The 22,359-nt window shown below is 62.0% G+C and overlaps 1 protein-coding gene across 1 annotated transcript; it reads left to right on the forward strand.

Moving 5' to 3' along the window:
- The first annotated feature begins 786 nt into the window (after nt 1-786).
- On the forward strand, nt 787-22,268 carry PTCH2 (patched 2). Its single transcript, XM_064665394.1, has 24 exons — nt 787-968; nt 1,236-1,428; nt 11,197-11,386; nt 11,506-11,575; nt 11,796-11,887; nt 13,866-14,061; nt 14,154-14,275; nt 14,551-14,698; nt 14,920-15,051; nt 15,130-15,285; nt 15,409-15,501; nt 15,590-15,715; nt 15,797-15,915; nt 16,023-16,428; nt 16,513-16,825; nt 17,086-17,228; nt 17,316-17,496; nt 17,974-18,257; nt 18,779-18,916; nt 19,032-19,174; nt 19,444-19,543; nt 19,928-20,173; nt 20,335-20,748; nt 20,857-22,268. Exons 1-23 carry the CDS (start codon nt 897-899, stop codon nt 20,746-20,748), a joined length of 4,077 nt encoding a protein of 1,358 aa, XP_064521464.1. The 5' UTR covers nt 787-896; the 3' UTR covers nt 20,857-22,268.
- Nucleotides 22,269-22,359: the final 91 nt, after the last annotated feature.

Genomic DNA, 22,359 nt, shown 5'->3' on the forward strand with positions numbered 1-22,359 from the left:
GGGAGGGTGTTGCCTATCTCGTGGAATGTCTATGTGGAGGCTGCCGAGCCCTTGGGTGGTGGACACAGTGGGATATCCATCCTTTAGGAGGGATGCCCTATCCTTGAGGAAGTAGCTTTGGGAAGATGCCTGGCTCTGGAGGGGATACCTGGCCCTTGGGGTGGTTATAGGAGGCAGTCTGCCCCACACTGGGGTGAGGGAGTCATGGGGGAATGCCTGGACAAAGGAGGGTGGCTGTGAGGGGTGCCCATCCTCGGGGACAGGCTATGGGCGCAACACCCTACTTGGGCCATCCTTGGGAGGGATGCCCATCCCTTGGGGCTTGCCCAGCTCCAGAAGGCTGCCTACCCTTGCAGGGTAGCTGTGGGAGTTGGACGGCACTTGTGGGGGTGCCCATCCTTGTGGGAAAACCTGTGGAGTGGCTGCCTACCCTTGGGGACGCTTAGAGGGGGACGCCCATCCCCGGGGGTGTCTGTGGAGGGCCGCCGGTGGCGGGGCTGAGGTGGGGGGGGCGGCGCGGGCTGTGCCGGTGCCCCCGGTGCCGCCGCCGCCGCGCTCCCCCCCGCGGCGGGGCCGGTGCGGTGCGGGGCGGTGCGGGGGGGAGCGCGGTGTGTGGCCGCCGGCGGCGGGCGCGCCGTTGCTTAGCAGCGGCGATGGGCGCTGCCGCGGCGGCGGCGGCCAATGGGAGCGGCGGCGGCGGCGCGGCCCCGGCGCCCCCCGCCCCCGCCTCCCCTTTAGAGGCGCGGCGGGCGGCCGGCGGCGCACACACAGCCCTCCATCCGCACCGGCACCGGCACCGGCACCGGCACCGGCACGGCCCCGCCGCGCGCATGGGGGCCGCCGCCGCGCTCGGCCCCACATAACGGGGGGTGCCCAGCCCCGCCAGCCGCCCCGCCATGCCGGCCGAGCCCCCCCGCGCCGCGCCGCCGCCGCCGCTCCGCGCCGCCCGCCGCAAGCCGCTGCCCGAGGTGAGTGAGGGGCGAGCATCGCCCGCTCTCGCGGGGGCTCCGGGCCGGGGAGGGGAGTTCGGGGAGCGCGGAGGAGCCCGGGGAGGACTGGGCGGCTGCGGGAACCCCCTTGTCCCCCGGCTCGGGGAGCTCCGGCTCTCGCGGTCCCGCTCCGCGGCCGACGGAGCGCGGCCGGCGCGGGCATCCCGGCCCGCCGCGGGTCCCCTTGCCCGGGCAGGGGCTCCCCGTCTCCTCTGCCGGGCTGACCCGATCTCGCCCCCTCCGCAGGGCAGGGCCGTGGGCCAGAGGACTCCGCTGTGGCTGCGGGCCCGCTTTCAGGCGCTGCTCTTCGCCCTGGGCTGCCGGATCCAGCGGCACTGCGGGAAGGTGCTCTTCGTGGGGCTGCTGGTGTTCGGGGCGCTGGCCGTGGGACTACGGGTGGCCTCCATCGAGACCGACATCGAGCACCTCTGGGTGGAAGGTAAGCGAGGCCCCGCGGGCTCGGCCGCCCGTGGGAACGGTCCCGGTCCGGCTCCCGGCCGCGGCTTTGTCCCCCACGCGCAGCGCGGAGGTGCGGGGCCGGCCGGGAGGCAGGTGACAGCGCGGGAGCGGGGCGGGAGGAGGAGGAGGATGAGGATGCCGCCGCCGGGCGTCCCGCCAGCGGGGCCGCGGAGCGCGGGGCCGTGGGTGCCCACGAACGGGGTCCCGTCCGCCCGGGCGCTCGGGCTGTGCCTTGCGCGGGTACGCGGTGCTGAGTTGCAGAGGGACCCCCACGCGTGTCCCGACGGGAGTCCCCGCGCGAAGGGGCGGACACGTGCGGCGGGGATGGTGCGTGAACACCCCCTTCCCGGTGGGAAGAACCCTCGGGGGTGACCGCAGCCCCGCACCGGGGCAGAGCCGGCGCCGCGGAGCCGCCAGTCCCGGCCCGGGACCCCTGCCCGGGGGGGACGCAGGCGCGGGCAGGGTCAGGCAGGAGCAAATCCCCGTTTCCGAGTGGAAGCGGCTGATCCCCCTCCTTTGTTATTAATAACTCCAGCGTGGATTTTCTCTCCCCGATCCCTGCAGCCCCGCTTCACGGGTCTGGGATTTGCTTTTCCTGCACCTCCCTTCGGCTTCGGGGGGGCCCCCGGGGGGGCAGCACCCCGAATCGCACCCCCCGTCCCCGCGGCCGGGCGCGGCGGGGGCCCCCCGGGCGGGGGTCCCCGCGGGGTGCTGTGCAGGGGCAGATGTTGCTCAGCGGAGGGGTGTCAGCCATCTTTGTGCGGGAGCGCTGCCTCCTCCCCCACGCCCCGCTCCCTGTGTGGTCCTCAGCTACTCTTGGATTTGGTTCAACAATAGAAGCAACTTTGCTCTCCCACCCCCTTTTTTTTTTTTCTTTTTTTTTTTCTTTTTTTTTTTTTAATTTAAAAAAAAGGGCTCTGCGCTCCCTGGCTGCTTGCACACAGATGCACGCACGCACCCTTGCCCAGGAATGCCCGGCTCTCCCACCTGCTCCCCACTCCCCAGGGGTGTTTGTACCCCCTCCCCAGATCTCGTCTCCATCACCCCTTTCCTCTGCAACACGTAGCAGAGAAATCCAGTGATACCTCCCGGTCCAGCCAGAGCCTGAGCAGTGGCTGCTGAAGGAGGGACACACTCCCTCCGTGGTTCCCTTACTCTGGGTCGTGGCTCCAGCTCATCGAATTTTTATTGTGCTTTTGGGGTAGCAGGGAGTCAGCGTTTCGTGAAACTGTGGCCAGGAAAGCGGCTGTGGTTGTTCCTGTTAGGGGGAATGGGACTTGCGGCACACTGGGGTGGAGAGCAGGATGGGGAAGGGGCCAAGCCTGGGGACAGCTGGAAGCGCCCAGAAACCCAGCTTTTCCTGTGCCCCACCGTGCTTCCCTGCTCGCGTGGGTATGGCCAGGAGCGACTGCGGCTGCTTTTGGGGGATTTCCCCCACACTGCGGTCTGGCTGTAATGTGGGTGCCGGGGGCCTCTCTCAGGAACCTTCCCTTTCTCATGGCTTCTCATCTTCTTCAGTGTCAGGAGCTGGATTTAATTTATTTTTTTTTTCTTTACTGCACGGTGAAACACCAAGGACCTGGCGTGTCCTGCCCCTTCCCGGGCGATGGGTGTGCTGGGGTCTGCGTGCAGCCCCTGCTCTGTATCTGTGCTGCCTGGGTGAGGATGGCGTGCCCTGCTGAGAGTGCTACTCAGGGCCCCGCCTTGTCCTTCCTGGGAGGGCTCTTCCCCCGGGAGTGTGCACTTGGGGCAGACCCCTCCGTGCCTTGCTCCTGGGTGGCACAGCCCCAGCGTCCTCAGGCGTTGGCACAACCTGCGACCACCAAGGACGATGTGACTGAGGTGGCTTTAGTCCCGCGGGGTCCTTGGCAAGCATGCATGGGTCAGGATGTGGAAGGAAGGTTTGCAGTGGCACTTTCAGTCTTGTGTATCAACTGTGGGGCTGCCTCCTTTCCCCATAATTATCCCTGGGTCCTTACCTCGCCGCTGGCCTCGGCTTACGCGTTTTCTGGCAAGATCAAAGCATCCCCTGAGTATACTCAGCCCTGCTCACTGCACCCCATCCTGCTGGTGTGGGGTTGGGCATTACTGGGGGACAGATGGGCCTGGGCTGCCCCTGGAGAGCAGGACACAGTTTCCCAGGCTATGGTTGGATCCAGAGTACTTGAAGTTGATTTGGGATTTTCTCAGCTACTACTTTCTCATGTTCCCACGTGTGTGGCAGGGTGGTTGCTGTGTGTGTCCCTCTGCAGTGAGCCTGGTACCGTTGTGCCAGGCTGAAGCAGCACAGTTCTTGCTCCTCGACTGGCAAAGTTGGTGCCCCATCAGCTTGGTTTCAAAGCTTTGGGAACCCCAGAGTGCTGGGGACCCTAGCTCTTGCCCTCTCTGGGTGTGTGAGTTGATGTTTGTAGGAACGTGGTCCATCTCAGCCCCAAGGCAGCGCCGTGGGGTGTCTAAGGGATTGGGTACGTGTGCAGGGAACACTGGGCCCAGCGTCCTAGCTCAGTAGGTCCCAGCTCAGAGGCAGGGTGGTTTAGGGTTCCATGAAGCCTCTGCCTGGCCTGGCTGAGGGATGTGGAGTGGTGATGCTCCAACCCCAACCATCTCACCCACATTGAGGTCCCAGCACCGCAGGAGCAGAGTGTGACCCTGTTCTGGGCTGTCCCCACTGCAGGCTGAGCTCAGCCCTCTGAGAGCTGGGCTCCCAGTGAGTAAGGGAAGGAAGGGAGCTGCTTCCCGTGGGGGAATGGCACTGCTGTCCCATCTCCCTCCTCCCCAAACACGGGAATAGGGTGGACAGCCCTGCTTTGGCCCCATGGCTGGGGTCAGCATTGGGGCCATGCTGACAGTATGAGCCTGGGCTGTGACCCTGGCCACTGTAGGAAAGCATGGGGTCCCCTATCCCAATTCCGGGAATGTCCTTAGCTCTAGGGGCTGCCTGGGGGGGTTCTTGCAGTGTTCTGGGGTTATGCCTGACCTGCATCCCTATTTGGGAGATGGAAGGAGGCCGTGTCACCCCATAAATTGGGCTCGACTGTGGAAATGTTCAATTAGGCTCCTCCGAAGCAATTAGCCACTTGGAGGCTTTGAAACCCCGGCTAGCGGTGAGTGTTGAGTTACCTCTAGACACCTGGCAGCTGTTCCCAGCTCTCCCAGGGCGTCTTTAGGGCCAAGGGGCCGGGGCAGTGAGCTCTGGGCAGGCAGAGCCCTGGGTGGTGAATGGGTCTGCCTGATTTATAGCGCTGAGGGCTGGTTCAAAGGAAGGCCGGGTTAATTCCTAACCGGAACAGCCGAGCGCCCCGCACAGCCGTCGCGCTCTCAAAGAGCTGCCGAGTCTCCCTGGAGAAGGCCCTGTCCCTTTCCTGGAGGGGTCAGGGACACCCCGAATGTGCTGGTGGGATGAAATAGGATGTATTTTATGGAGGTGAGGGGAATTTGCTGCCTTGTTCCCAGCTTGGGGCATGAATCTGAGACACCCCCAACCCCCTTGATGGTAGCTTTTGCCCTTCCTTGATCTCTGCAGTAGTACCTGGCACAGGGTATCCCCTCCCTGGCACCCGGGACAGGGCTAGGATGCAGCTTGGGGGTCCCCACATGGCAGGGCAAATGGGAGAGGAGACCCTGACTGACTCTTTGCAGAGAGAGGGGCATAGAGGGTGGGAAAGCCCAACAGGAAGCCAAGGGTGGGGATTGAACGCCCTCCCCACCATCTGTGTGGCCCCTCTTCCCAGCCCCTGTCCCCACTGTGCATGGTGGGTCCCATGGAGGGGTGTGGGGCAGCAGCAGTGTGGGTGAGTGGGATGCCATGGCCGTTCCTGGGTGGGCACACAGAGAGGTGGGTGGTCTCGTTGCTGCCAGCGGGTGGGTTTGTGGGGTGGAATGTTTGTGCAGGGGCTGATAAAGAAGCGGGTGAATCTGGGGAGCTGCGTGGGGCTAGTGCAAACAGTATGGGGGGCTCTGATGGCAGCTTGTTCCTGTGTCCAGGGCAACAAGATGCCTGCTGGGATCCAGCTGGAGCCAGCCTCACTCCTGAGGGGCGGCTCCTGGACTGCCACGTCCCTGCTCTGTCCCTAGATGGGTGTCCTGGGGAGACGGGGTCCCTGCTTCTCTCGGGCTGTGGTGACACAGGTATTGCTTCATGGAAAGGGAAGGGACAACCCAGTGTCCCTGGGGACACTCTTGCCTGGCCTGGTGGGATTTTTCCTTCAGGACCCTGCTGTCCTTTCTGTTTGCAGGGTTTGTGTGTCCTTGGGGATCCTGTGCCCCCATCCCCTGGGGGCTTGGAGGAGTGAGGGGCAGCTGGGGCGTTGCTGCCATGAAGTGCTGAGGTCCCTGTTATCCTGAAAACCTGCCTGCCTGGCTCTCCCCTTTGCTCCAAAGTCCCCTCTGGCTCTGAAAGAACCTTTCTTCTTGGGGAAGGGGGGTAGGAAGGAGGGGAAGGGGGGGCTTTTGGGTGAGGCTGAAGGTGGGGTACAGGCAGTTCACCTTTATTTATTTATCTTTGGGAGGTGAGTGAGAAACCTCTTGCTCTTCCTTTTCCCTTCTTTGACAGCTTGGTCAGCTTTTCTGGGCTGGAAAATTTTGCTAATTAACCCAAAGAGACTGGAAGACTCTTTACAGATGGCTGTGGCTTATCTACCCCTATCCATTTTGCTTTGCTTTTCAACTTATATATTTTTTTTTATTTCCTAGAAAGTGGGTTTTTTCTTTTTCTTTTTTTTTTTTTTCCAACTTGGACATATCTACGGACTTAGGGAAGGGGCTCTTTTTTTTTTTTTTTTTGTGTTTTAAATGTTATTTGGCGGCTGGGAGGGGGCAGCGCCAGGGCCCAAGAAGAGGGTTTTATTATCTGCCTCTCCCTCGGGCCTGGAAAAGTGGTCTGAGTTCAAAAAATTCATTTCTTGCCTGAATGAAGCCAGCAATGTGGAAAAATTTCACCATTCAGAGGGGGATGAATGTATGTTTCAACCACACATTAAGTGACATTAGCAAGCAGTGGAGTGCCTAATGTGGCCATTTTTCACAGCAGCCAACAGAGGGGGTGATTAGCATAATTAGTACAGGCAGCCCTATACATATGGAAATGGCAAATGCCTAAATGCCAACACCAGTGGAAATTTATGTCAATGCTGACAGGAGTCTTAGCGGTGAATAGTTCCCAACTGAATCCCTCTCCCCCCCCCTTTTTTTTTTTTTCCCCCCTCTCTCTTTTTCGGGGGTCGTGCTGTCCCCTCGGAGCTGGCCGGGGCGGTGCGAGCTCCCGGCGTCCCCCCTCCCCGCGCTGGGAACCGCCGCCCCGCGATTTGGGGTAATAAAGACATTAATTTAGCTTTGCCGTTAAACAAAAGAGTTTGGCCGGGGCCGGCGGCTGGGGAGCTGGCCCCAAACGGGCCCTTTCAGCCGCTGGCTTTTTGAAGGCATCCCCCTCTTCTGCCGCCCCTCTTGACTTAGCTGGGAGCCCCTTTGGTGGGGATGGGTTTAGTTAGAGGTGCCGGGGCAGGGCTGAGCCCTTGTTCATCCCTCAGTGCTGCTGGGGACACCCATCTGCCACCCAGCTGCCCCCCTTCCCGGGACCAGCCGTGGGGTGAATGGGGCCGGGAGGACGTGTTTTGACAGGACGGGGCCGCCGGGCTTTTGGCGAGGCCGGCGGTAGCGGCCGGGACAGGTAAAAATGGCTCTTTCAGCGTGCCCTGGGCGAGACTTCCTCCAGAGCAGCATGGGTCCTTTCACTGCCTCCCTAATCCAGCTAATCCGCCCCACAACACTTTGAAGGTGGCCTCCGGCTTGCACGCCGCTCAGCACGGGAAGCTGCTGCCGAGGGATGCTTGGGGCCGTGCCTCGGGACCCCCTCCCACCGGGATGCGGGATAGTGCTTGAGTTGCAGGGTGGTGCTGGCATCTCTCTGATGCCCCTGGGGCTCTAATCACCCAGGGTGGACACATCCGCCAGCGGGATGCGCTCACTCTGTGCCGAGGGATTGCTCACAGGCCGGTGTTTGCCCCTGCGGGTGCCCCTTGTAGCAGTGGGGGTGCTGCAGGGTGGGGTCCCCATGGGGATGGCTTTTCCCAGGGGCTCAGCTGCGCACTTGAGAGGTGGTTTCCAACTCTAGCACTGGGATATTGTGCTGTGGAAAGGGGGCTGCTCACCAAGGGACCTCCCCGATATTGCCCCCATCTCTTCCCTTGCACAGCTGGAGCTGGGGTCAGGGCTGCGGCACCCCCTGAGCATCAGCTGCATCTGGGACTCACCACGTTAGTTGCCACATCCTGTAGCCCCAGTACAGTAGGCAGGACAGGGCCTGATTTTTGGGGGCCAAATGAGGATGTGTACCCAGGGGTGTTCTCTTCCTCCCATCCTGTCCCACCCAGGTCACCCAAGCAGTGGTGACAGCTGCTGGCAGTGCTTGGGTCCCATCTGCAGTGTGGTGGCAGTGCTGTTGACTGTAGCCTGCACACACCCTGGGGGAACAGAGTGGCCCTTGCAGCAGCGTGCACCTCCTGGGGGCACACCAGTGCCTCTCTGTGGCCCTCAGCACCTCCCACATCCCTCCCTTGTCTTCACCCTTGCCAGGCAGGGAGGGCTCCGTGTGGGGCTGGCAGCCTGCCCCGACCCACTGCCCTCCCACTGCCACCCAGACACGCTGTCCTGGCACGCTCAGCATGCTGCCCCCCACCCTTGGGTGCTTGGAGACAGGGCACCACGGGCTTTGCCCACCTACTGCCCTGGGAAAGCATGGTGGGATGTGCCCTCGTGGTCATTGACAGGTGGGGGGGCTGCATGGGGACCAACCCTGTGCTGGGGGGCTTTGCAGCTGCGCTGCAGGCAGCAGGACCTAGCATGGGCTCATCTGACCCCAGACCCTCTGAGTTGAGTCTGGGAGCTTCTGGCAGGCCCTGGGAGGATGTGGGGTGAGCTGGGGTCAGACCTCTTCTTGGGCAGGGGGGGGCAGCACAGAGGCTGGGGATCTGTCTTGGCTGGAGCAGCCGAGGGCACAAGCCAGTCCCACTGGGTGAGGGTGAGCTGGCTGTAGTGCCGTAGCTGTGGGTCCTGTGCCAGGAGGGTTTGGGGAGCAGTGGCAGGGGGATGGCTCAGGCAGGGTGGCCGGGAAGGGGGCAGGGAGGCTCCTGCCCTGCTCTATAATTTTGTGGCGGATGCTGTAATTATGGGGAGAGCTCCCCCGGCACGACCCGCAGAGGGAGGCAGCCGCACACGCAGCCATCCTCACTGCCAGGGACCCTGTCCCCTCCTTGGCACCCGTACCCTCCCTGCTTGGGCATGGCAGGAGCCTGCTCTTGCACCCCTGGTGTTTGGAGTGCAAGTGGGCATCGGGGTGCCAATCCACCCTCCAGCCCACACTGCTGTGAGCCTGCACCCCACAACACCCCAGCATGAACCCCCCAGCCAGTGGCACCCAGGAGCGGTGCCCACCCTGGAGAGGATGCTCATGCAAAGCATGACTGCTTTGAGGGACTGTCCCCCGGCCCTACTGTGAGATTTTGGGGTGATGTGGGGGTCCAGGGGGGGAGAAGCCAAACCCTGCCGGGGAGCAGAGCAGGCTGTTAGTAAGAAGGACCCGGACTCCTGATTGGAACCAGAGAGCCCTTCTCATGAAAAAGCCGAGGGCTCCCTTTGTTAATTGGAATTAAAAAAAAAAAATAAAATCCAAAACCAAACAACAACAACAACAAAAAAAAAAAGAAGGAAGAATTTACATACAGTTCCTCATTAACGTGCTCATTGTTGGTATCGGGGTGCCCCCCCAGCCTCCTCCCCGGCCGGGGGGCTGCGTGCGGCGTGGGGCGTCTCGCCCCGCTCCCGGGCTGGCCGGCCGGCGGGCGCGCGCCCGTTTGAAGTGTCCTTGGCAGCCCTGTGTGCGCTGCCTTGTCTTTTCATGTTGCTCTTTGGTTAATTAGGGTGTTGGAATTTGAGGCTTCCTCACGGCCTTTGAAGCTTGCTGACGGCTTGCAGTGCCCTGTTCCAAATTAACACTAATTACAAGGGACGGCTTTTGATTTTCTCTCTCTCTTTTTTTTTTTTTTTTTTTCTCTCTTTAATTTTTCGGGGGGCTCCCCTGCCCTCCCCCCCCTCCCCACTTGCAGATGTGTGGCTCCTCCCGCAGCCGTGCTGGGCGGAGATGCCGGCAGGGCGCAGCAGGATGCATCCCCTGGGAGCGAGGCCGGGCACCCCCCCATCGCTGTGTCCCACCTCCCGCCTGGGTTCGGTGTGGGTGGCATGGCTGAGATCAGAGCAGCTTGGCACACCTCCTGCCCAACCTCCCAGCCTGCTGGGAATGGGATGGGTGTCCTGTTTTCCCCCCTGTGACACCCACCCTCCCTGTGTCCTTGTCCCCTTGCCCTGGGTGCTGCTATCCCCTCTGACACACACACAAAAGCCAGGGCCATGTCCCCCCCTCCCTGTCCCTGGCACAACCTCCATCCCAACTGGCATCTGATGGACACCAGCTGCTCCCTGGCCCAGCCAGAAACAATAAAGATGCTTTGCCCTCCCCGTTCCCAAAAAGCAGGGAAAAAAAACCCCAAAACACCAACCCATATAATAAGTCATTAAAAGGGAAGATTCTGCTCCTTATTTGTGGTCTCGCTCCGGCCTCCTCAGTGCTGGCTGGGGGCCAGGCCCGCCGGGGCCCCCGCCTCTTGCTGAGGGAGCGTCCTGGTGCAGATGAATCCTGACCCCCCCTGCTTCCCTGGGGCTGGGCAGGAGCTGGCCTCACCCCTGCCAGCAGCACTGCCTTGGGGTGCACCCGATGCTGGGCACCCTGGGGTACCCCTGGTGGGTGGCACTGGGATGGGGGCTACACACAGCATCCCTCCCGGCCTGGGCAGGGGCTTGGGAGCAGGGCAGCTAAGTGCTGCGCTTGGGGGGTGCCTCAGGAACCGCTTCCCACCCTCCTCCAGGCTGTGTCATCCCCCCCTTTGCTGTGCCAGGGGGGATGGGAGCCTCTCATTCAAAGGGGATGGGGACAACTGTCCCGGGATGGTGCTCAGCCACGCGAAAGACCATGCAGGGTTTGGTCCCAGCCCCAGCCACGCTGGCTGGGAGGGGATTCCTCTTCCACGCCGAGGCAGCCGCAAATGAAGTCGGCGGCTTCTCCCGGAAACCTTGGCCCTGCTGTGCTTGGAGCTCTCCTGCTGCCATCAAGGGACAGATCCCAGAGCCTTGGCAGGGAAGAGTGATGTCCCCAGCACCATCTCCCTCCCCTGTCCCCAAACCCCTTTAGGGACAGCCTACACCTGGCAGGGACTTGGGGGTGCCTGCCTCTCCCTACACCCATTCCCTGGTCAAAACGCTGCCTGTCTTGGAGTGCCAGGGAGCAGCTGGGATGGGATGGGGTGTCCCCAGTTTCACTTGCTGTGTCAGGGACAGGTTTGGGGCATCTGCAGCACCCACAACAGTGCACAGGTGGGCATCCCCTCCGCTTCACCAACCGTCTGTCTGTGGGGTTTTTCTGGGGAAAGTAAAGCCAACCAGCTGTTCTGGGGCTGAAAACAGCCATGTTGGTGGGAAGAAGGATGCCTGGTCCAGTGTGTTCTGAGGTGCTCCCTGTTTGGGAGCACCCAGAGGATGCAGCAGTTGGGAAACCCCACACCAACGTGGCACCATCTGATGTTGCAGTGCCTTGCTCCTGTCCATCCCATTCCCTAGGCATCCTGATGGGCAGGACAAATTGGTGGGATGGGGGTTCTGTTAGCCCTGGCACTGACAGGCCACATCATGGTCCCCTCCACAGCGGGCAGCCGGGTGAGCCAGGAGCTGCGCTACACCAAGGAGAAGCTGGGCGAGGAGTCTGTCTACACCTCCCAGATGTTGATCCAGACCCCGAAGAGGGATGGGGACAATATCCTGACGCAGGAGGCCCTGCAGCTCCACCTCGAGGCGGCCCTGGCAGCCAGCAAGGTCCAAGTCTCGCTGTATGGAAAGTGAGTCCAGCTCCAGATGGGGGACAGGGATCCCCGCTGTGCCCTGCACGTCCCACCAGCCCTTGCCATGTCCCCTATGGGATTCTGCCTGTTCTCAGCTCCTCCTTCTGCCTTTCCAGATCGTGGGATTTGAACAAGATTTGCTACAAGTCAGGTGTCCCCATCATTGAGAATGGCATGATAGAGAGGGTAAGTGCTGGTCATGGCGTGGCCCCCTGGGAGCCCCCCACGGAAGATCAGTCCCTCAGAGAATGGCAGTGGATGGGCTGTGGTGGGGACAGGGCAGGTGCTGCAAAAGCACTGGTGGCTGCATGTGGGAAGGCGCAGGTTTAGGAAGCTCAGCAGGGCTGGGGGAGATTGAGAGGTCTAATCCATCCCTGCTGACCCCTCGCATCTCCTTCTCCCACAGATGATAGAGAAGCTGTTCCCCTGTGTGATCCTGACACCACTGGACTGCTTCTGGGAAGGCTCCAAGCTGCAGGGAGGCTCAGCCTATCTCCCGTGAGTTTGTGTGGGGGACTGTCCTGGGCGTGGGTGGCCACGGGTGAGAGCAGGAGCTGGGGGTGCTGCCAAGGGGCTGTCCTTGACCTTCCTTTGTAGCTTGGCCGTGTCTGCTCCAAGGTGCCACAGTGCTGCTGCAGCTTGTCCTGCTCAGCCCCAGGAGGGTCCCACCAACATTGCTGTCCTGCTGGGTCAACACCCTGGGGACGGGTCCCTGTTCTTGCCTGCCTGGCCTCGGTGGCAGGGCAGGGCTGCACCACCACAGCAGGGGGGCTGCAGCCCACAGGCAGGAACTGACCTGTCCCTGCCATGCCGTGCTGTCCCCCCAGCCAGGGATGGGGACTCGGGGACAGTAACTGTGCTGCAGGCAGGTCCTTGAGGCTGCTCCACCCCCCACACCCCTTCGTAGGTGCCACGGTGGTGAGGAGGCACCCACACTCCTGAGCTGTGCCAATGGGCACGGAGGATGCAGAGTCCCCGGGTGGGTGGCAGGTGACTCCCAGCCAGCTCCTCACACCACGGTGGTGGGGCTGGGGACCCCGGGCTGGGCTGGGGGAGCCCCCCCCACATTCCTTCTGTTTATGCGTGTGTTTGTCCGGGAGAGCTGGGGCGGCTTGTGCATTGTCAGCAAACGCAGCCCCGTGCTTTCTCATGCTAATGTTGCTCTGAAAGCTGCCCCTTGCCAAACAGATGAAATAGTGGCCTTATTCAGGCTACTCCGGATGGGAGGAGGGGGAAGGGGCCGCAGCATCCCCAGCCAGGACTAGGGGGCTGGTTTTGGCCCCCCCAGGACCTCAGGTTCTCCCCATCCCAGCCTGGGGAACTGCTGGGAGCAGGAGTGAGTGGGACTGGAGCGGCTGTGTCAAGCAGGATGCTGGTGGCATCACCTGCCAGCGTGGGCAGTGTCCTCCTGGGGCTGGGGTACACGGCAGGCAGGGTGGCACCCGCAGCAGCGGTGGGACTCATCTCCCCTCGCAGCTGAGTGAGTGGGTGCCCGGGCAGGCACCCCGGCTGAGCGCCGGCCAGGCCAGCCCATGGGGACTCGTCCCCTTTTTTAACGCTGAGGGGTGAGCGGGGCGGGAGCTGGGAGAACAAAGAGCAGCAATCTATGGAAAGACAAAAGGATTTGCCCTGGCTCAGTGAAGCAAGCGAAAGCAGATAAAAGGGGCTCTCTTTGGAAGCAGCAGCAGCTCCGGTTGGTATGTGGGAATCTCGAGCGGCCAGCTCTGGCCCAGCCAGCCTTCATGAATTATTAGGCTGTGTTTCTCCCCAGAGCCCACACTTGCTTGGGGCTTTTTCTTCCCCTCTTTGGAGCGCTGGGCTGGGTTATTGGCTTTTTTGTGTGTCCTTTCTGTCTTAAAAAAGAAGCTGAGTGAGGCTGGAAGCTGGCCCCCAGCTCCCCGGGCTGGGGTGGAGGGAGCAGAGCATCTGCAGGCAATGGGAAAAACCCTTTTCCTGGGTACCCAAGTCCCATGGGGTCCTGCTGGACCTCCAAGGACCTGGTCCATGCCCAGCTCCCAGCAGTGTCCTGAGCCTCCAGAACCTCTGCTGAGCCCCAAACTCTCCAGCTTGGGGGGAGATGGCAGGAAGGGCTGTAGGGTATGCTGGGAGCTCTTGCCTGCCTGCTCCCCTCTATCAAGATGTTAGCCCACGGGCAGTAATTGTCCTGACTGCTCACACAAAGCGGGGCCAGGCAGCAGGGCCGGCTCCCCCCGCTTTGTCCCGGACTAACAGGATCAGGCACGCTACTTGACTCAGGGCATGGCCCGCTGCGCCGCACAGGGCACGGGGGATGCCGCAGGCGGCCCCCGGAGGGGGTAAGAGATGTGCTGGGGACTGAGGCTGCTCCTCTGTATCCTCGCACCCTGCCTTTGAGGGCACCCCCAGGACCCATGGGATGGGTTGGCAGTGGTGGTGGTGGTGGTACTGCATGTGGGTTTTGGCATCCCACATCACCCCAGTCCTGCTCTCTGCCCAGGGGCCGCCCTGACATCCAGTGGAGCAACCTCGACCCTCTGCAGCTGATGGAGGAGCTGGGGCAGTTCACATCCCTGGAAGGCTTCAAAGAGCTGCTGGACAAGGCAGAGGTTGGGCAGGCTTACATGGAGCGGCCCTGTCTGGACCCCCGGGACCCCCAATGCCCCCCCAGTGCCCCCAACAAGCAGAGCCAGCAGGTGGGTCACAGTACATGAGAATCAGGAAGGGTGTGGGGGGGTTACTGCTCTCCTGCCTGCCTCACGATCCTAACACCTCCCTTCACCTGCAGAGCCCTGACATCCCAGCTGAACTCTCAGGGGGCTGCCATGGCTTCTCCAGGAAGTTCATGCGCTGGCAGCAGGAGCTGATTTTAGGCGGCACAACCAAAGACTCCCAGGGCAAGCTGCTACGGTGAGAGCTGCTGCGGTGCGGGCATCCCCCAGGCACAGTGCAGGAAACCTGCCCTGGCTGCCAGAGGGGCTGCGGGGATGTTTGGGAGGCTGGTGACTGTATGGGGCTAGTGAGCAGGGCAGCACTTTGGAGCACGGGGAGGCAGGGGGGCAGGATGCCTGGGTCCTCTCCTGGGTGTCTGCAGTGGGGCTGGGTGCCGTGGGTGGGGGATGGACCCATTCCTGCATCCTGGGGCACTGCAGCCGGTCCCAGCGAGGTGCGTGCCTGTTCCCCAGCGCCGAGGCCCTGCAGACCATGTTCCTCCTCATGAGCCCCCGGCAGCTCTATGAGCACTTCAAGGATGACTACGAGATCCATGACATCAGCTGGAGCGAGGAGAAGGCAGGAGCCATCCTGGAGGCCTGGCAGAGGAAATTTGTGGAGGTGGGCATTGGGAACAGCTCCCACACGGGGCTTGTGCAGGGATGAGCCAGTGCATGGTATCCCCCTATGCCCAGCTTTTCTTGTGGCCATGGGTCCTTGAAGTACTCTCTTGTGGTCTCTAGGGACCCTCAGTGGTGGCACTGACACCCTGAATGGCTCTGGGGTGGGTGTACCTTAGAGCGGGGGGTCCTGACTCCTCTAATGGGGTGCACTTCTGGCAGTTGGCACAGGACTCCATCCCTCCCAACGCCACACAGAGCGTCCACGCTTTCTCCACCACCACGCTCAACGACATCATGAAGTCCTTTTCTGACGTCAGCGCCATCCGGGTGGCTGGGGGCTACCTCCTCATGGTGCGTGTGTCCCTTCTCTCTGTCCTCCGCCATCCCTCTGTCGCCCCCCCTTCCCACTAACCCACTGTGCTCTTCCAGCTGGCCTATGCCTGCGTCACCATGCTGCGGTGGGACTGCTCCAAGTCCCAGGGGGCCGTGGGCCTGGCGGGGGTCCTGCTAGTGGCTCTCTCCGTCGCCTCTGGCCTGGGGCTTTGCTCACTGCTGGGCATCTCCTTCAATGCAGCCACCACCCAGGTATGTGCTGGGGGAAAAGCCAGGTGCTGCAGGGTCGATGGGACCGTGGGGGCTGTGGGGTGGCTGGGTCCCCTCATGAGTGGTGGCCTTGTCCATCTGCTGACACCGACTGCTTTATGGCAGGTCCTGCCCTTCCTGGCCCTTGGCATTGGGGTGGATGACATGTTCCTCTTGGCTCATGCCTTCACCGAGACCAGCCAGCATGTCCCCTTCAAGGTGAGCGCTGAGTGCTGCCCGGGGGCTCCTCCGGCCCCTCCCACCTCCCCGTGGCCCCTCTCATCACCTCCTCTCTCTGTCTCTGCAGGAGCGGACGGGTGAGTGTCTGAAGCGCACGGGGACCAGCGTGGCTCTCACCTCTGTCAGCAACATGATCGCCTTCTTCATGGCAGCCCTGGTGCCTATCCCTGCTCTGCGTGCCTTCTCCCTCCAGGTAGGGCCACAGTCCATCTCTGGGGGGTGGGAAGGGCTGCCCAGACCCTGCTCTGATGTATGTCTCCCACTACCTCTGCAGGCTGCAGTGGTTGTGGTGTTCAACTTCGCCATGGTGCTGTTTGTGTTCCCTGCTATCCTGAGCCTGGACCTGCACCGCCGGGAGAAACGCCGGCTCGACATCCTCTGCTGCTTCTACAGGTACTGGTGCTGGGCTGACTGGGCTGGGGCTGACCCTGCAGTTCCCCCAAGAAGCATGGGATGGCTAAACATCTCATCCTTCCCTGTGTCCTTTACTCTCTCCACAGCCCTTGCTCTTCACGGGTTATCCAGATTCAGCCGCAAGAGCTTGCTGACGCCAACGACAACCATGCCTGCCACCCGTCCCCTTATGGGCATCCCGGCGTGGCCACCAGCACCCAGATCACCACCACCGTGCAAGCCTTCACCCGGTGCGACCCCTCGGGCCACCACATCGTCACCGTCCTGCCGCCCACCTCCCAGGTGTGCACCTCGCCTGCCGTCCTCCTGCCCCCCAGCGACCCCCTGGGCTCTCAGGTCTTCGCCCCATCCAGCTCCACCCGGGATCTGCTGGCGCAGCTGGATGAGGCCAAGGGTAGGCGGGAGTGCGTCCCCCTGCCCTTCTGCCGCTGGAGCCTCGCTGACTTCGCCCGTGAGAAGTACGCCCCGCTCCTCTTGCGGACCCGGACCAAGGTGAGGTGGAGGCGGCCCTGGTGGTGCCACCCAAGGTGGGTGGGTGGCACGGGACCCTGCCTGACCCCCCTCCTGTCCCCGCAGGCTGTAGTGGTGGTGTTGTTCCTGGCACTGCTGGGGCTGAGCCTCTACGGCACCACCATGGTGCATGACGGCCTCTACCTGACGGACATCGTGCCACGGGACACCAAGGCACACGCCTTCATCTCGGCCCAGTTCAAGTACTTCTCCTTCTACAACATGTTCATTGTCACCAAGGGTGGCTTCCACTACCCGGGTGCCCAAGCTGCCCTGCTGAGCCTGCACCAGGCCTTCAGCACCGTCAAATATGTGGTGCGGGAGGGAAACCGCGACCTGCCTAAGATGTGGCTCCATTACTTCCAGGACTGGCTGCGAGGTGAGGGACATGCCTCTTTTCCGTGATCTCCCCTGTCCAACGACCCTCTCCCCAGCCTTCATGCTCCCTGCTGACCTGGGAATGCCTTTTCTGGTGTGCATCACCCTGGGGAGGGTAGTCCCAAAGTGCCCAGCACTGGAAGCTGAGCCCTGGGGTTTCTGTGCACCCATCCCGCTGGCACCGTGTTCCCTGGGTCACATGGGGTGGTGTGCAGGATGGTGTGTCCCCAGGGATGCTCAACCCCCGTGCTGCATCCCCAGGGCTTCAGGCCACCTTCGACAGGGACTGGCAGGCCGGGCGCATCACCCACGACAGCTACCGCAATGGCTCCGAGGATGGGGCACTGGCATACAAACTCCTAATCCAGACCGGCAACAAGAAGGAGCCCTTCAACTTCAATCAGGTGCGTGGGGACAGGGCTGGAGTGACTGGGCTGAGGACAACTCTGTGCCTGCTGCCCAGCTCATGCCCTCTCCTGTCTCTCCCGTAGCTGACCACGCGGCGGCTGGTGGATGAGAACGGCATCATCCCCCCTGACACCTTCTATATCTGCCTCACGGTGTGGGCCAGCAACGACCCCCTGGGCTTTGCTGCCTCCCAGGCCAACTTCTACCCCCCACCACCTGAGTGGATTCACGACAAGTACGACACCACGGGCGAGAACCTGCGAAGTGAGTGAGCACAGAGGGCTCCCCGTGGCATCCTCCTGCAGAGTACCCTAGTCCCCACACCTTTTAGCCCCGAAGGAAAACCCCCCACATCCCCCATCCCATCTGATAAACTACCTTGTTTCTCAGTGCCCCACCCATGTCTCCCTGCACTCCACACCCTGAGCAGCCCTCTGTGCACTCCTTGTGCCCTTAGCACAAGCAATGCACCCCTGCTCCAGCTCATGAGCATCTCACTGCAAAGAAGCCCCTCTATTTCCCGTCTGCTCCATGTGACCCACTACCCCCCAAGCATCCTGCTGGCAGGGAAAACCCCTCCTCCTTGCCCTCAGTCTTCTCCCCACACGCTCCAAAGAGCCATGGTACCCAGCCAGGCATCAGGCTGCCCAGGCTGCACTCAGACTGGTGTGATCGTGGTGCTCTCATGCTGCCTGTACCCCCACACTGCCTGTGCCCTCATGCTGCCCATTCTCTCCCCAGTTCCAGCAGCCCAGCCACTGGAGTTCGCTCAGTTCCCTTTCTACCTGAGTGGGCTGCGTCGCACGTCCGACTTCGTGGAGGCGATTGAGAGCGTGCGGGCCATCTGCCGGGAGGCCGCCCAGCGCCACGGCGTGCTGAGCTACCCCAGCGGATACCCCTTCCTCTTCTGGGAGCAGTACATCGGCCTGCGGCACTGGTTCCTGCTGGCCATCAGCATCCTGCTGGCCTGCACCTTCCTCGTCTGCGCCCTGCTGCTGCTCAACCCCTGGACAGCTGGCATCATCGTGAGTACGCACCCTGATGCATGGGCATGGTCCTGATGGGTGGGGTCAGGGGCATCCAGGCTTTCTCCCATCCTGCTGAGTGGCCCTGGGTACCTGTGTCATGGGAATTGGGCGATGGGGTGGCCAGGGGCACCCTGGGGAGGAAGGGACACCCATATAGGGGTGGCAGTGGGTGGGGGACTCCTGTATGGAGGGGTCAGTTATATCACACCCATATGGAGGTGACAGTGAGTGGGGGACCAATATGGAGGGATTAGGGACACTTCTTAGGAAGGGAACGTGTGTAGTGGGCAGGGGTTTGAGGACATTTATGTAGAGTACAGTGAGGGCCACCCCTAATAGGTGGGACAGAGGGACACTCCAAATAGGGACTGGCTGGGATAGAAATATAGAGGGAACCCAAATAGAGGGAAAAGGGTCAGTGAGGTGAGGCTGCCCTATATGGAAAAGTAGCATCAAGCTTGCGAGGCAGAGGGGACAGCCAGTCAGAGCCACCCCTGACTGACCACACCACCCCTCAGGTGTCCATCCTGGCCATGATGGCTGTGGAGCTGTTTGGCATCATGGGGCTGATGGGCATCAAGCTGAGCGCCATCCCAGTTGTCATCCTCATCGCCTCGGTGGGCATCGGTGTGGAGTTCACTGTTCACGTGGCCCTGGTGAGCCCAGTTCCCACTCCCTGGCACCCTCACTCCCTTGGCCATATGCCAACGGGTGGCACACCACGGGTGGCACACAGGGACAAGCCCCATGTGACATCCCCATCCCACTCAGGGCTTCCTGACAGCTGTGGGGAGCAGGAACGTGCGCTCGGCCGCGGCGCTGGAGCACACCTTTGCCCCCGTGATGGATGGTGCTGTCTCCACCCTCCTGGGTGTCCTCATGCTGGCCGGCTCCGAGTTTGACTTCATCATGAGGTGAGCACTGAAGGAGGGTAAACCAGCCACTTGCTGCCCTCCAAAAGCTTTGGTAAAGGGAGCTGGTGAGTGTGGCAGTTCCTCAGGCCGGTGGTGGGGATGTGTGGCAGCTGCTGAGGATGTGTCTTGCTGGGGACACCCATTACATCTTGCATGGAGACTGGGGAGACACCGCGGGGCCAGGGCATGTGGCATGGAAAGCCATGTTTGGGGTGGGATGTGATTCATGATGCCTGTGCCTGCTTACCCCTTCTGCCTGTGACCCCCAGGTACTTCTTTGCGGTGCTGACCATCCTGACGCTGCTGGGGCTGCTCAACGGGCTGGTGCTGCTGCCCGTCCTGCTCTCTGTCGTCGGGCCACCCCCTGAGGTACAAAACCCCCCATCCTGCCTATCCTTGGCCCTCCCCAACCCCGTACCCACCCCTCTCCATCCCCCATTGCTCCTCACCCTGTCCCCCCTTCACCCTATACCCATGCTTGCCTTTTCCAGTCCCAGCCTTGTCTCGTATTCACTTGAGTCCTTCCATCACCCTGAACCATCCTTTCTCTGACCCATATCCAATTTGCCTCTACCTGACCCTATTCCTCCCTCACCCCACACTCAACTTCCCCCATCTCTCCCTGACCCATTTGATCCCATCCCTGCTTCACCTGGAATCACCTGTGTCCCCATCCTCCCATCAACTCTACTTCTCCACATTCTTCCATCTTTGTATATCTCCAGCTCCTCCAACACTGTCTTCTCTCCCCAGGCATCCCTAGTGGATAATGGCCCCTGCCTAACCCCACCAGAGTCGGTGCCCCCATGCCTGGGCCCTGGAGGGCTGTATGTCCGGCGTGCTCCAGCCTGGCCTGCCACCTTCACTGAGCCCTCGGACACGGAGCACTACACGGAGGGTGTGGGACCAGGCAACCCCCGGGGACCCTTCATTGTGCCCCCCACCCCAGCACACATCCTACTGGAGGCTGGCAAGGACCCCAGCTTCCCCCGCATCACCGTGAGTGTCTCTGCCTGTCGTGGCATTGCCAGCTCCCCTGCATCCCCTGGGAGAGGGTCATGGATAGAGCTGGGGCATGGGTGCCCATGTGGTGCTGGTGGCGTTGCTGGAGGAATGCTCAGTGTGACTGGGGACCCTCATGCTTCATGTTCCCCCTCCAGGTGCTGAAGCCCTACAAGGACAGCCTGGAGGTTCAGGGGAAGAAGGAGGCTTCTGGCCCGCAGCCTGCACCCACCCTGCCCTTTGGGGAGCCGTGCCCCACACTGCCCCGAGAACACCTACAGCCCTGCCCGCCGGGCACCCGGCCAGCCCCCACTGCAGCCCTGCCCACCTACAGCACCCACCTGCAGGGTCCTGCTGGCAGCTACACCACCGTCACGGCCACTGCGTCGGTGACGGTGGCCCTGCACCCCACACTGCCTGGCTCCTACCCCACCTTCAGCCCTGAGGGCTTCGCCAGCAGCGAGCGGGACTGCCTGGACGAGCCCAGCGTGCCCAGTACCAGCGGCACCGCCGTGCCCAATGCCTTTGAGATGCAGAGCATGGGACACCACGGGGCAGGTGCCCAGCGCTAGGTGAGTGTGGGGACACCCTACCCTGGGACTGATGCACGGCAGAGTGGGGGTGCGAGGTGTGTGTGGAGAGACCCAGCTGACCCCCCAAATCTCTCTCTCTCTCTGCAGGTTGCTGGTTCCTGGGTAGAGCATCTCCCCAGCACCCGGTGGGCACAGGAGGGTGCAGAGCGGGGTCGCCCGCGTTGTGCTGCTAATGGCCAGAGCGATCTCGGCCGAGGAGGACCGGCCCCCCTGCACCCTGCAACAGGGCTTGGTAGGGCAGGCTGGCACTTCTATGCAAGCTGTGTGCAGGCCACGCCGTGCCCGCGTGTCCCTCACCCGAGGCTGTGCCATTGGTGCCATGTCCTGTCACCCAGGGTTTGGGGTTATCCTGCCCTGGACTTGTTGCCCCCCAGAAATGGAAGCACTAACTCCCCCCTCTGTTTCTGGAGCTGCTGGCAAGGCGGACTTGGTGCCATGCCAGCTCCCCCTCTGTGGGGTCACTGCTTGCTCCCTATCACCTCCTCCTGGGACCACCCATCCCAGGCCATGAGCTGGGGTACCCCAACAGGGTGCCCTGATGCCCCCCGTCCTGATAAAGGGGCAGTCCCAGAGCCAGCTGTGCCCTGGCATGCCACAGGCAAGGCCTGGGGCGGGCACCCCCCACCTTTATTTATTGCAAAGGGAAACTATCTATAGAGAGATATATATTTTTAAGCTTATTTTAAAAGATTTATTTCTCAGCCTACGGCCTTGCCCCACTGCCCAGAGTGCAGGCAGGGAGCGGGCAGACCCTTTGCCAGTGCAGGGCTGCCCACTGGAGGCAGCAGGAGCCCAGGGGTGCAGACCTGGTTCATGCCCCCACTCCGTGGGCAGCTCACCCCCTCCGATGCGCTACTCCGTGCCTCAGTTTCCCCAGTGGCAAGCATGGAAGGGCTGGACATCATGGATATGCCATGGTGGAGAAAGGGAGACTGTTGCTCCCCACTGCACAGGCAGGATTTTGGAAGTGGGAGATCCTTGGAATGGTCCTTGCTGTGCCAAGCCCCTGAGCTGTCCCAGGGTCACGGCCCGTCGTGCCACACCCGTGCTCTGCCCAGGTGACGGCCCGTGCTGGAGCACGCACAGGACAGTGCATGCTGACGTGGGCTCCCGCGGTGCCACCGGGCACATCTTGCTGGGAAACCGTATTTCTCACCATGTCCCCGTGCAACGGGGCTGTCCCTGCAGCCAGCCCCTGTCCCCGTCCCCACCCCGGGCACCGTCCGCGCCCTTACCCAGCACTTTAACTCCAGCGGTGTTTGCCGTGCCTGCAGCCCCAGCCCCCCCAGCCCCCAGACACTGCCGCTGAGCAGGGGTGGCCTCGGGGACCCTGTCCCCGTGCCAGGCGTGGGCACGGTGGGCAGCCTCCCCCCCCCAACACGCCATCTAAGTTATTTATATCAAAGAGAGCAAAGGTTTATTTTTGTAGTTTGTACAGGCGGTAGTGGGGACTGAAGGTTTATTTTTAAAGAGTAAATATATATATTATATATAAATTACCTGCTGTGTCCGACCCTTTCTCCTGGCGGGTACAGCTGGAGTGGGGTTTTGTGTGCTTGAGACAGACCCAGCTGTGTGTGCACACGCAAT

This window comes from Pseudopipra pipra, chromosome 9 (genome assembly GCF_036250125.1).
Source record: "Pseudopipra pipra isolate bDixPip1 chromosome 9, bDixPip1.hap1, whole genome shotgun sequence".
Classification (NCBI taxonomy): Eukaryota; Metazoa; Chordata; class Aves; order Passeriformes; family Pipridae; genus Pseudopipra; species Pseudopipra pipra.

What these genes read in the sequence shown, in the direction of transcription:
- PTCH2 (XM_064665394.1), top strand. Translation starts at nt 897, where the DNA reads ATGCCGGCCGAGCCCCCCCGCGCCGCGCCGCCGCCGCCGCTCCGCGCC. An exon ending in GGAGGCTCAGCCTATCTCCC is followed by an intron (nt 11,888 to 13,865) that starts GTGAGTTTGTGT and finishes CTCTCTGCCCAG; the next exon opens with GGGCCGCCCTGACATCCAGT. An exon ending in TCTTGCGGACCCGGACCAAG is followed by an intron (nt 16,429 to 16,512) that starts GTGAGGTGGAGG and finishes CTGTCCCCGCAG; the next exon opens with GCTGTAGTGGTGGTGTTGTT.